Source organism: Hemiscyllium ocellatum, chromosome 18 (assembly GCF_020745735.1).
Source record: "Hemiscyllium ocellatum isolate sHemOce1 chromosome 18, sHemOce1.pat.X.cur, whole genome shotgun sequence".
In the NCBI taxonomy this organism is placed as follows: Eukaryota; Metazoa; Chordata; class Chondrichthyes; order Orectolobiformes; family Hemiscylliidae; genus Hemiscyllium; species Hemiscyllium ocellatum.
Genome location: NC_083418.1, coordinates 75,654,478 through 75,669,048, shown reverse-complemented (window position 1 = coordinate 75,669,048; position 14,571 = coordinate 75,654,478). Strand labels below are relative to the sequence as shown.

General features: G+C 42.7%; 1 protein-coding gene across 3 annotated transcripts in view; it reads left to right on the top strand.

Moving 5' to 3' along the window:
- The window catches only part of LOC132824275 (protein kinase C-binding protein NELL1-like), a 994,503-nt gene that overhangs the window by 956,341 nt on the left and 23,591 nt on the right, over positions 1-14,571 (top strand). For all 3 annotated transcript variants that reach the window (XM_060838612.1, XM_060838613.1, XM_060838611.1), the window contains 2 exons: positions 1,532-1,708; positions 9,045-9,269. In XM_060838612.1, coding sequence (XP_060694595.1) covers positions 1,532-1,708; positions 9,045-9,269 — 402 coding nt within the window. The remainder of the gene's footprint in view (positions 1-1,531; positions 1,709-9,044; positions 9,270-14,571) is intronic.

Below are 14,571 nucleotides of genomic sequence, written 5' to 3'. Positions count from 1 at the left end.
AAGGGCAGATGTTTAATTTAGCATCTTATCTAGAAGGTCACACTGCCAGCAATGTCTGTACTCTTCACCTGTGCTCCTGGGGCCAGTGGCAATAACATTGAGACTTGTCACTGAGCAGAGGTGAGTGCAGTAACAGAAGGGCACCATTCGCAATCATAAACACCATGAAAAGGGAGCCAATGTGAATAATGCATCAGAAATACATTTGTGTCACCGACTAGAATTGGGATAGTATCTGGGAGATGGTGACTTGATGATAATATCACTGGCTAATGCTCTGAGGACATCTGTCTGAATACACCTGTGTCAGCCAGCAGTATTTAGATTCAATGGATAAATCTGAAATATAGAGCAAGTCTTTGTGATACATAAGAGCACTTGAGCTAGGAGTAGGAGTAGACCTCCTGGCTGATCTCATCTTAGCTTCAACTCCACTTTCCTGCTCACTTTCCATAACCCTTCGACCTGTTACTCATTAACCATTTCTCTTCTTTAAACTTACTCAATGTCCCAGCATATACTGCACTCTGGGGATAGTGAATTCCACAGATACATGACCCTTTGAGAGAAGTAATTTCTTCTCGTTTCTATTTTAAGTCTGTTACAAAATTATCATAAAATGTTGACCTCTCATTCTCAGTTATCCCACACGTGGAAACATCCTTTGTACAGACTTTGTCAATTCTGTTCAGCATCTTATAAAGCTCAATTAGATCGCCTCTTATTCTTCTAAACTCCAGAGATTATATGTTTAAACTCCTCAATCTTTCTTCCTAAGGCAGACCCCTCACCTCTGAAAGCAATTGAGTGAATCTCCTCTGAACTGAAGTCAATCCCTCCTCTAGTAAGAGGAGCAAAATTACATGCAATATTCCAGGGACAGTCTCACTAATGTTGTGTACAGTTGCAGCAACACATCCTTACCTTTATACTCTATTCCTTGAGCAATGAATGCCAATATTCCATTTGTCTTCCTTATGACATGCTGTACCTGCATTCTCATTTGGTAATAGTGATCATAAAAATGGTCATTGATTGAGGTTAAAAGAAAATATTGTGAAGGGACGGAGATCTGTCATCCCTACCCAGTCTGGCTTACATGTGGTTGACTCTTAAGTGTCCTCTGAAATGTTCAGTTCAAGTGCAGTTTGGGATGGACAACAAATTCTGGCCTTGCCAGTGGTGACCACATCCCATGAAAGAACAAAGTTAAAAAAGGATGAACAGTGTGGACTATGGCTGACATTGGACACTTTGGATTGACTCACAACTCTTGAGTCTTATTCTATTGGAGATTGCAAAAGGCAATTGCAATGCCAGGAAATAGTGTTCAGTTGGAATATTTCTGACCCGATTCCCTGTAGTTTTTAAACCACATATTGTGTTATGTCATTGGGTATCCATGGGTCTGATTTAATACGTGCCCTTTACTCATTTATTCAAGAAGAAAATGTCAGTTGTTGTTTGTTTCTTACAATTGTCTGAAACCTAATGTTACATCTTCAGTATGATAGCTGTTTTCTCCTGACAGGATGGGAATATTTTCTGTCGAAGGATTGTATGTGACTGCCGCACACCAAACGTAGACCTCTTCTGCTGTTCAGAATGTGACACTAGAGTGACCAGCCAGTGCCTGCATCAGAATGGACACCTGGTCTATCGCAGTGGGGACATCTGGACCTATAATTGCCAGCAATGCCGATGTTTGGTACGTGCTTGAACTTTCTGGAGTAACTTCTGCTTCACCGTAAGGGAAGAAAGACTTGCATTTACATAGTGCCTTTTGTGACCCCATCCCAAAGGACCTTCTAGCTGGTGAATCACTGTTGAAATGCAATCATTGAGTTGGTTTGTAAGAAATGCACAAAACTCCCACTACCTCCAGGGTGATAATAACCAGCTTTGTTTGGGATTGGTTAGCTTAGTTGGCTGGACAGCTGGCTTGCAAAACAGGGTAATACAAACTACTTGGATGCAATTCCTGCACTGGCTGACATCACCTTGAAGAAACCTCCTTCTTAGCCTCATCCCCACCATGCCTGAGTGATCGTAACCTCAGTTTAAACCACCATGTTACTTTTGATGGCCAACTTGTTTGTTATAGTGCTATTGTTAGACCAATAATTGACCAGGTTACTGAGGAGAGTACCAACAGTCATCTTCAAAACAGGGTAGGGGTATCCAAGAAGGTTGAGGGTCTTCTGAACATTTTCCAAAAGACAGCACCCCTGAGAGTATCAGTGATCACCTTGACTGGCCATAAAGATAAAGGCTATTGAAAAAAAGAGATGACCGTGCATAAAGATGTACAAGAGAACATGGCCTATCAGGGATCGTAACTGTCTCAGTTTGTCTGTCAATTCGCAATACATCCTGAAGCCACATTCATTTATTAACAAAATGCGGCATTGAAAGCAAAGCTATAGTTCATCTCTAATTGACCTTGAAATGGTTGCAAGTCACCTTCATGAATATTACCATAAGGCTGTCAGGCCATTTCAGATGACAGAGAGTCATCGAATCATACAGTATGGAAACAGACCCTTGCTCCATCTGGTCCACACTGACCATAATCCCAAATTAAACTTGCCCCATTTGCCTGTGCTTGGCCTATATCACTCCAAATATTTCTTACTCATGTACTTGTCGAAATGTCTTTCTTATGTTGTAACTGTACCTGCATCTACCACTTTCTCTGCAAGTTCATTCCACACATGAACCACTCTGTGTAAAAAAATGTCCCTTATGTCTTTTTAAATTCTTCCTCCTCTCATCTTAAAAATATACCCCCAGTCTTGAAATCCCCCACCCTAGGGAATAGACACCTGTCATTCAGCTTATCTGCATCCATCATAATGTTATAAACCTCTATCAGATCACCTTTCAACGTTCTCTGCCCCAGTGAGAAAAGTCCCAGCCGAACCAGCCTCTCCTTATAACTCAAATCCTCCATTCTTGGTCAATCTCTTCTGAACCCTCTCCAGCTTAACAATATCCTTCCAATAACAGAGCGGCCAGAACTGGACACAGCATTCCAGAAAAGACCTCACCAATGTCTTGTACAACCTCATCATAATGTCCCAACTCCTATACTCAGATGTGAACAATGAAGGCAAGCGTACTAAATGTCTTCTTAACCACACTGTCTACGTGTGATGCAATTTTTTAAAAAAGTGTACCTGAACCCCTAGGACTCTCTGTTCTCCCTGGGCACTACTTTTAATGTTATAAGTCTTGTCTTTGTTTTACCAAAATGCAATATGTTGAAGGGAATAATACATGGGAGTGTTGTGGAGTTAGATATTGACCAGGCAAGGTAAGAAAGACACATGACTGAACCAAATAGATTTTTAATGCCCATTTGGATTAAAATGACTGAATTCAAAATGTCATTGTGGGGTTTGAACTCATTTCTCTGGGCCATTAATTTCAGCTAACCTGTTTGGGATCCTTGCCAGTGACATCCACATCCCAATAGAGAATAAAGGCTAAAAGCAGATAGGGAACATGATCTTTGCCTGTTACTTACTAATTAATCTCTTCATTTCTTTGTTTGCCCTTTTGCTATTTGTTTATTAAATAATTTATAAAATGAAATACCAATGATGATTATTCTATATTTTCTTTGTTCTGCTTCCTCTTGCTGTTGGCCCTCTCTTGTATATTCTGTATTCAGCTTGGGTACTTACTGAATAATGAACCTGACATTTGACATAAGCTTCCTTTTACTACATTATTTTAATTTTGAAATCTCTGGGACGTCTAACTTTCGATACCCTCCTTTCCCTCCTGTAAGTATGTGTCTCGCCTGGATCCAATCTGTCTCATAGAACATAGAATATAGAACATTACAGCGCAGTACAGGCCCTTCGGCCCTCGTCTTCTCCCAAAAGATTTCCTCCGCTTGTTTGCTGTTTTACTGACAGGATTTGATTCCAATCCACCTGAACCATGTCCCTTTCCAAGTCACTGGATCAAACCCTCTTCAGTCAAGCATTATCAAATTTGATTTTTCGTCTGCTTTTCCAGAATTGCTCTACATCAATATGATGACAGGTTTGCAAATACTTCCCCACTGAAGCATCCACTAGTCAAAATTGCTCCCTATAATGAGAAGCAATACTGTTTCCATCCTATTGGAATGGTCCAAGAATGGTTCACTACTGCCTGCCCAAGGGTGTCCATTTATTTATTCTCAAGCTGGGTGGCACATTGGCTCAGTGGTTGGCACTGCTGCCTTACAGCATCAGTGATCTGGGATTGATTCCAGCCTTGGGTGACTGGACAGTTTGCATGTTCTCCCTGTGTCTGTGTGGGTTTCCTTCGGGTGCTCTGTTTCTCCCCCACAGTCCAAAGGTGTGCAGGTTAGGTGAATGGGTCATGCTAAATTGCCTGTAGTATTCAGGGATGTGTAGGCTAGGTGCATTAGTCAGGAGAAAAGGTAAAGTAATAGGGTTGGGGAATGGGTCTGGGTGGGTTACTCTTTGGAGGTTTGGCGTGAACTTGTTGGACTGAGTGGCCTGTTTCCACACTGTAGGGATTCTATAATTCTATGCAGAAGTTGCTGGCTAGGCCAAACTTTACTGCCCATAACACAGTTGAGAGTCAACCACATTGGAGTCTGGAGTCACATGTAGGCCAGGCAAGGATAGCAGATTCCTTCTCTAAAGGACATTAGTAAATCAGATGGATTTCTCCTGACAATCAACAATGGTTTCATGGTCATTCTTAGACTTTTAATTCCAGATTTCTATTGAATTCAAATTCTACCATCTTCAGCCACGTTCTCAAACAGACTTGCTACCACAGCCACATAAAAACCTCAGGGACGCCCGGACCAACCAACCCAACCACCCCGTGGCTCAACACTTTAACTCTCCCTCCCACTCCACCAAGGACATGCAGGTCCTTGGACTCCTCCATCGCCAGAACATAACAACACGACAGTTGGAGGAAGAGTGCCTCATCTTCCGCCTGGGAACCCTCCAACCACAAGGGATGAACTCAGATTTCTCCAGTTTCCTCATTTCCCCTCCCCCCACCTTGTCTCAGCACCGCCCTCCTAACCTGCAATCTTCTTCCTGACCTCTCCGCCCCCACCCCACTCCGGCCTATCACCCTCACCTTGACCTCCTACCACCTATCACATCTCCATCGCCCCTCCCCCAAGTCCCTCCTCTCTACCTTTTACCTTAGCCTGCTGGACACACTTTCCTCATTCCTGATGAAGGGCTTATGCCCGAAATGTCGACTCTCCTATTCCTTGGATGCTGCCTGACCTGCTGCGCTTTAACCAGCAACACATTTTCAGCTCTGATCTCCAGCATCTGCAGACCTCACTTTTTACTCTACCATCTGCTATACCAGGATTTGAACCCAGATCCCCAGAACATTGTTATAAGACCATAAAACAGAGGAGCAGAAATTAGATCATTCAGCCAGTCAAGTCTGCTCTGCTATTCAATCATGGCTGATAAGTTTCCCAACCCCATTCGTTTGCTTTCTCCCTGTAAGCCTTAATCTTCTTGACAATCAAGAACCTATCTCTCTCCATCTTAAATATACTCAATGACCTGGCCTCCACAGCCTTCTGTGACAGTGCATTCCATAGATTCCACACTCTCTGGCTGAAGAAGTTTCTCCCTACCTCCATTCTCAAACATCTCTTTATTGTAAGGCTTTGTCCTCTCTCCTTCAAATTGAAACATCTTCCCAACATCTACTCTGTCCAGGCCATTCAGTATTCTCTATGTTTCAATTAGATCCCCCCCTCATCCTTCTAAACTCCGCCAAGTATGGACCCACAGTCCTCAAACATTCCTTATATGTTAAGCTTTTCATTCCTGGGACTATTCTCGTGAACCTCCACTGAGCTCACTCCAGGGCCATTACATCCTTCATGAGATATGGGGCCCAAAACTGTGCACAATACTCCAAATACGGTCTGACTGGAGCCTCATAGACCCTCAGAAGTACTTCCTGTTTTTTTATTAAAGTCCTCTCAAAATAAATGCCAACATAGCATTTGCCTTCCTAACTCTGACTCAATCTGCAAGTTTACTTTGAGAGAATCCTGGATTTGAATTCCCAAGTCTCTTTGCACTTCAGACTTCTGAATTTTCTCCTCATTTAGAAAGCAGTCCATGCCTCTATTCTTCCTGGCAAAGTGCATGACTTCATGCTTTCCCACGTTGTACTCCATCTGTCACTTCTTTGCCCACTCTTCTAATCTGTCCAAATCCTTCTGCAGCCTCCCCACCTCCTCGATATGACCTGTCCCTCTACCAATCTTTGAATCATCTACAAAGTTAGGCAGAATGCCCTCAGAATAACCTGGGTCTCTGGTTGATAGTGTTATGACGTTAAAGGTGTTTACTGCACCTTTAAGAGAGAGAGAGAGAGAGAGAGAGAATGCTATTCTGAACTGAGAGTTTACAAGCAACTGTATATATAAAGAACAAAGAACAGAAAAAATGTACAGCCCAGTAACAGGCCCTTTGGCCCTCCAAGCCTGAGTATTGTCTCAACCTGTCACCCAATTCCTAAGCATCTGTATCCCTCTGCTGCCCACCTACTCATGCATCTGTCCAGATGCATCTTAAATGAATCTACCATGCCCGCCTCTAGTACCTCTGCTGGCAATGTGTCCCAGGCACCTACCACCCTCTGAGTAGAGTACTTGCCATGTGTATCCCCCTTAAACTTTTCACCTCTCACCTTCAAAGCGTGACCTCTTGTTTTTGAATCCTTCACCCCAGGAAAAGGCTTATCTCAATATCCCTATGGATAGATGGCAGCCCGAGGGTGTACTAGAAAATTGAAAATATGTAACATTTGGCTGTGAAATGGATACCTGAGTTTTGGTTGCTGTTTTGACAGCAGTTCAAATTTAAACAATAATTTTAAATCATGTCTCAACATACTAAAACCCAATCAAGTTTTAATTTATTGTTTTGCCAACATTGAAACAATAAGACAATCCAATGTTGGGGAGCAAGAAAATGCAGAGCTGAAAAATGTTTTGCTGGAAAAGCGCAGGAGGTCAGGCAGCATCCAAGCAGCAGGAGAATCGACGTTTCAGGCATAAGCTCTTCTTTCCTGAAGAAGAGCTTATGCCCGAAACATTGATTCTCCTGCTCCTTGGATGCTGCCTGACCTGCTGCACTTTTCCAGCAACACATTTTTCAGCTCTGATCTCCAGCATCTGCAGTCCTCACTTTCTCCTAGTAAAAAAAGAGCAGACATTTTGAAAATTGGATAGATAGCAACTGCCATCAAGACAGATCTAAGAAATTTGGAAACGATGCAGGTACTTTTTCATATTTGTCAAAAAGCTACTCCCTTTCTTTTCTAAAAGTTGTTCTTTGGCTCAAGGAGACTCTGACCTTGATTTTTTTCAGAAGGGTAATAAACCGGTCCGGACTCCGATCAGTCTGGTTTGATACAGAGATTAAAAGTTTTTTGAGAGGCCTTTTGTTTATATGTAAACAGATGAGAGTTTAGGCCAAAGAGGTCATATTTTAGAAGTGACCTGTATAATGAAAGGTCAGCTCTCCAGCTGAGCAGTTTTAGTTCGGTCTGGCCTGGTGAGAAGTTCAACAGGGAGCTCTGTGGAAACTCTCTCCCTCTCTTTTTGTCCTTCAACTTCAAACTGTAAGCATGTGTTCCATTTATACTGTTTTTAAAGGGAGTTTGCTTATTGGGACTGTTGTATATATTTGGAACAGCATAATTACATCTAGTTAGATAGCCTGAGTTCTGTAGGGGTTCTTTATTCCCTTCTTTGTGTTTCATTGTGTAATTTTGTGAATAACCTTTGTCTGTTTTAAAATCTAGTAGTCAACTTAGCTAGCTTATTCCGGGTAATTTTCACTGTACACTTACCGAAACAAATCGCCAAGTTATGGTTTGAGCTACCTGCTTAAGAATGTTCTGGGTGGTCTGGCTTAGTCTATAACAGATGAAGCACACTCACAGTAAAAAGAAAGAAGACGGCCCAGGGAGTTCAGCAGCTGGCAGAGTGAAGACACAGAAGACGACAGCGGCTGTGTGGTTTTGAATTTATTATCATGTAATTTTAATCTGTCATATTGGAACAGCACATTGTTATGGAGTTGGAGGCAGAAAATAAGCAGTTAAGAGAAAGGGAGGCTCAGAATTGTGAATAGTTGTTTAATGTTCACGTTAAAATTTAAAATGATTGACGTTATTTTCTTTAAATATTGGAATTTGGGGGTTCTCTGTCACTTATATTTTAACAAATTACGAAGCAAGGTGAGCTTTTCTGGGTATTTGGTTTAATTAACAGAGGGGTTCACCTCCTAACCGTCCTAATAAAAGTCGAGGGATACTACCACTAGGCTTCCCCCAGAGATGACCTTGGGATTGGTAATAAATGCTGGGCCTAACCAGTGATCCTCACATCCTGTGAATAAATTTAAAACAAAACAATTAATGAAGGAGCTGTGTTGCTGAGGTGATATTTGTCAAAGTGTTTCAGATAGAATTTCTTTTATTTTTAATCTGAATTAGAGACACAATTCTAATAAGGGCTTTGTACTTTTGAAATTGCCAAGCAATGTGTAGATAGGATTAACAGAAAAAAGAACATGTTTTAGTTGTGAAGAACATCGTGCATTTAATGCATATCTGTCATCGCAGCTTTTCATTAGGATTTTCAGGCAATCTTAACGGCAGTGCGAGTGGCTCAGTGGTTAGCGCTGTTGCCTCACAGTGTGAGGGACCTGGGTTTGGTTGCAGCTTCCAGTGACTGTCTGTATAGAGTTTGCACATTTTCCCCGTGTCTGCCTAGGTTTCCTCTGGGTGCTCTGGTTTCCTCCCACAATCGAAAGATGTGCAGATTAGATCAACTGGCCATGCTAAATTGCCTGTAGTGTTCAGGGGTGCGTAAGTTAGGTGCATTAGTCAGGGGTAAATGCAGAGTGGGTGGGTTATGCTTCGGAGGGATGGTGTGGACTTGTTGGGCCGAATGGCCTGTTTCCACGTTGTAGGGATTCTAATCGATTATGTTTTTGATGGTACAGCAGGGAGAAGTGGATTGCTGGCCTTTATCCTGTCCGACACTCAGCTGTGAGTACACAACCATCCCAGAGGGAGAGTGCTGCCCACGCTGCGTGACTGACCCCTGCTTAGCCGACAATGTGGTCTATGACATCCGACGGACGTGTACAGACAACCACGGAATAACACGCCTGAGTGGCTCGATATGGACCATGGCTGGGTCACTCTGCACGACTTGCAAATGCAAGGTACTACGCAGCACGAGCAATTCACCCTGTTCTTCCTCTCCTCACCAACAATACTATTGCTGCAAGCCGCACCCTGACCCCAAATGTTTTGATCAAGCCTGTGGGGTAACACTGGGGTACGCTGCAACTAAACTATTTCACAGACAATTTTACGAGTGAAATTCAGAAAATCAATAGCACATGAATTAGTGAAAAGAAAACAAATACAAAATAAGTACAAAGAACTGCACATGTTGGAAACCTGAAGCAAAGACAGTTAAGTGCTGGAGAAACTCAACAGGTCTGGTAGCATCTGTGGAGAACGAAACAGAGTTAATATTTCGGGTCCCAGATTTTCAGAACTCGTCACTGGGACCCAAAATGTTAACTCTGCTTTCTCTCTCCACAAATGCTGCCAGACCTGCTGAGTTTCTCTAGCAATAAATGAGCCAGGAGCAGGAGCAGGCCATTCAGCCCCTCAAGAACTTTCCTACTGTTCAGAAGGATTGTAGTTACTCCAAGTTGCCTATGACCACATCAAGCCCCAGCTATTGACCTTCCATTCTCTTGTTTTCATGATTATCTTTCTCTGCCTTAAAATAATGATAGAGTTATCGGGTCTGTTTCCATACTCTTCAGTCTAACCAATCCTTGCTGACCATTTTTCGAAACTAAACAATCCCACCTGCCTGCTCCTGGCCCATATCCCTCCAAATCTTTCCGATTTGTGAACTTGGTCAAATGTCTTTTAAATGTTGAAACTGTACCTGCAGCCACCACTTCCTCTGGTAATTCATTCCACCACTCTCTGTAAAAATGCTGCCCCTCATGTATTTTTTAAATTTTCTCCTCTCATCTTAAAAAAAATGTCCCTAGTTTAGGTTTCCCCTACCCTAGGGAAAAGACCCTTTTAATTTCCCATATCTGTGACACTCATGATTTTATAAACCTCAATAAAGTCACCCTTCAAACTCCTACCCTCCAGTGAAAACAGTCCCAACCTATCCAGTTTATTTTTATATCTCAAGCCTTTCAGTCCCAGCAATATCCTGGTAAATCTCTTTTGAACCGTCTCCAATTTAATAATAGTCTTCCTATCGCGGGGCAACCACAACTGGACACAGCACTCCAGAAAAGTCCTCAACAATGTCCTGTACAACCTCACCATCTAAGTGGATGAGGTGGTAAATAAGCCATATGGCATGCTTTCATTGCATGGGGCATTGAGTATAAAAGTTGATAAGTCATGTTGCAGTTGTATGAGACTTTAGTGAGGTCACATTTGGAGTACTGTGCGCTGTTCTGGTCACCACACTATAGGAAGGATGTGGAGGCTTTGGAGAAGGGAAAAAAAGAGGTTGACCAGGATGTTGCCTGAATTGGAGCGTGTTAGCCATAAAGATAGGTTGGACAAACTTGGATTGTTTTTACTGGAGTATCAGAGACTGAGCACAACCTAATAGGAGTATATAAAATTAACAGAGACTTGGATAGGGTGGATAGTCAGTCTTTTGTCAGGGTGGAAATGTTAAACACCCAGGACATAGGTTTAAGTTGAGAGGGGAAAAGTCTGAAGGAGATGTGCAAGGGAAGTATTTTTATATACAGAGGGCAGTAGGTGCCTGGAATTCACTGTCAGGGGTGGTGCTAGAAGCAGACACAATAGCAATGTTTAAGATGCATTTAGACAGATACATGAACAGGAGGGAATAGAGTGATATGGACCATGCACAGGCAGATGGGATTAGTTTGGAATGGCATCATGGGCATAGACCAGTTCCATATTCTATCCTCCATGTTGTATGCTCTTTAATTGTGAGCACTGCTAGAACACCAGTGCGAACACATTATAGACCATCCCAGTAGTCCATCACCCACTTGCTCCAACATCCCTCCAACTGGTGCCAATCGTTTATAAACTGGAAACTACTTGTCCTCACCAGTCAGAAAATCATTTCTCTAATCTATGTTGCCATATGCAGTGTATACATGCCTCAGGTGGAGAAGGTTAAGAATATTCTGAGTTGAGAGTGTGGTGCTGGAAAAGCACATCAGGTCAGGCAGCATCCGAGGAACAGGAGAATTGACGTTTCATCAAGAAGGGCTTTTGCCCAAAACGTTGATTCTGCCTGACCTGCTGTACTTTTCCAGCACCACACTCTCGACTCTGAAATCTCCAGTATCTGCAGTCCTAACCTTCTCTTAAGGATATTCTGAACCAATAGCTGCTTGTTCAATGGATCCAAAAAAAATGATTTTAGTGCTTGTAATAAATTCTCATTTCATAAGGCAAAGATATGAAAATAACAGAATAATTTACTGGTTTACGTTTTCTGTTACAAATGTGTCTTATTCAAAGTAACAGTTCAAAAACCCGCTCTCCTATAGTCAGGTTTATATTTAGCACAGTCTTCTAAAACATTATTTTCTGGGTAAAATGGTGTGCACAGATGGAGTTTATGTTGTGGCTGATTAGGGTTGTAGTTTTCATAAATTGATGTGCTGATGATATTTGTCACTAGATAATAAACTTGAAAGGTAATTAATGCAGTTCTCAATTGAAATGAGCACAATGCAGTACATTACTTTTCGGCTAATGCTACCATCCACTCATTATGCGTACTTTATTCTGATTCAATTGTGCCCTCTTTTCCAACAGCATATTATACATTTTCGTGAGAACTTTGGCTTGCACATTGGACCTTCCAAAGCCTGTGATTAACCGAACCCTAGCAGAGCAGTAATCAGTCTCCATTTGGTCTCCATTATATATCAATCAGTGCATAATTAAGACCAACAAATAATATACTTCCACTGTAGCCATGAGCTAAGTTTCCATAATGATTACACAATCTATGTGGGGCGTGTAATTACTGTAGTGTAAAACATTGATGTTGGTCATCATAAATCCATTAGAACTCGGTTACTTGTGGTGTGAAAGTGTATCATGCCCTCAAAAAACAAATCATTCGCATACCTGAAAGTAAGGCCGTACTCTCCCAGTTGCTTGACTGCAATCAGTAAGATTTGGAATCCTGATGTTTTTGGAAAGCATGTCGTTATCAAAGAACACAATCTTGGCACTTGGAAATGGGAAGCTCTCCCCATTTTAGGCACTCTGGTTCTAGCACTTTAGGTTCAGTTAGCAGCGGGAACTGCGTTAGAGTAAATGCAACCACACCAGCTTTTGCCCAAGATAAAAACCCTCCCCAGTTAACCATTATGTTGAACCCTATTTCTCGGGAGTTACAACTACTCACAAGAAATCGGATTTCCGTTCTGCTCATTTAGGAAGTGGTGGGAGGTGGAGAGCAATCCAAGTTCATGCTATTGACCAGGCCACTTTTGGAATACTGCATTCAATTCTGGTCTCCCTACTACAGTAAAGATGTTGTGAAACTTGAAACGATTCAGAAAAAAATTACAAGGATGTTGCCAGGATTGGAGGGTTTGAGCTATAGGGAGAGGCTGAATATGCAGGGGTTATTTTCCCTGGAGCATCAGAGGATGAGGGGTGACTCTATCCAGGTTTATAAAACCATGAGAGGCATGGATCAGGAAAATAGACAAGGTCTTTTCCCTGGGTAAGCAGGTCCAAAACTAGGGGGAATAGGTTTAAAGTGAGAGAGGAAAGATTTAAAAAGGACCTAAACGGCAATTTTATCACACTGAGAATAGATTCATAGAATTGCTATAGTGTGGAACAGGCCATTCAGCCCAATGAGTTCACACTGACCCTCCAAAAAGCATCCTCCAGAGCCATCCCCCGAACCCCCGATGCTAATGCATCGAAGCCCATACATCTCCAAACACTGTAGGGTAACTTAGCATAGCCAATCCACCTAACCTGCACATCTTTGAACTGTTGGAGGAAACTGGAGCACCTGGAGGAAACCCACACTGACAAGGTGGAAAATGTACAAATTCCACACAGAAGTCACCCAAGGGTGGAATTGAACAAAGGTCCCTTGAAATGTGAGGCAGCAGTGTTAACCACTGAGCCACCATGCTGCCCGTGTCGGTGATGCATTAATGGAATGAGCTGCCAGAGGAAGTGGCGAGGCTGGTACAATTACAACATTTAAAAGGCATTTGAATGGGTATACGAATAAGAAGGGTTTAGAGAGATATGGGCCAAATGCTGGCAAATGGGACTAGATTAATTTAAGTTATCTGACTGGCATGGATGAATTGGACCGAAGGGCCTGTTTCCATGCTGTACAGCTCCGTGGCGCTATGATTTGTAGCAAAGTAATCTATGAAGTGCTGTGGACCATTAGCAATGCAAAAGTGTCCTCAAACAGACACGTGGTCTGCTATATCACCCACTGTGAAGCTGGGAGATCAACCCAAGCTCAATGAAGAGTGCAGGAGGACATCTCAGGAGCAGCACCTTGGCACACCTAATAATGAGGTGCCAACCTGGTGAAGTTACAACATACTGCACCCATGCCAAACAGTGGAAGCAGCATGCAATTGATAGGGCTAAGTGAATCTCACAACCAGCAGACTGGATCTAAGCGCTGCAGTCCTGCCACATCCAGTCTGAATGGTGCTGGGCAGCTAAACTTGGCAGCACAGTGGCACAGTGGTTAGCACAGCTGCCTCACAGCGCCAGAGACCTGGGTTAATTTCCCACCTCAGGCGACTGACTGTGGAGTTTGCACATTCTCCCCGTGTCTGCGTGGGTTTCCTGCGGGTGTTCCGGTTTCCTCCCACAGTCCCAAAATGTGCAGGTTAGGTGAATTGGCCATGCTAAATTGCCCGTAGTATTAGGTGAAGGGGTAAATGTCAGAATGGGCCTAATCTAATCTAATCTAAACAACTAACAGGAGGTGCAAGTTCCCTAAATATGTCCATCCTCAATGATGGGAGAGCTCAACACATCAGTGCAAAAGGCAATTAAAGGGTTTGCCTCCATCTTCTTTCAGATCCAACTTGCCCAAGCAGCACAGGTTTTACTGCTAGTCATCAGCCAGTTCAATTCAACCCATACACTCTGAAGAAATGGTGGAAACATTATAATCTGCAAAGGCTCTGGCCTCTGCCAACAGTCTTGCAATAGAAGTGAACACTGTGCTCCAAAACTAGCCTCACCTCTCACCCAGTTATTCCAGTACAATTAAAACATGGTCATTTATCTGAAAATGTGGAAAATTGCCCAGGTAACTTCTGGCCACAAAAAGCAGGACAAATCCAACCTGGTCAATTACTGCCCCATCAGCTAACTCTCAATCATCAGTAAAGTGATGGAAGGGGTCATCAATGATGCTATCACGCAGCACCTGCTCAGCAATAACCAGCCCAGTTTGGATTCCACCAG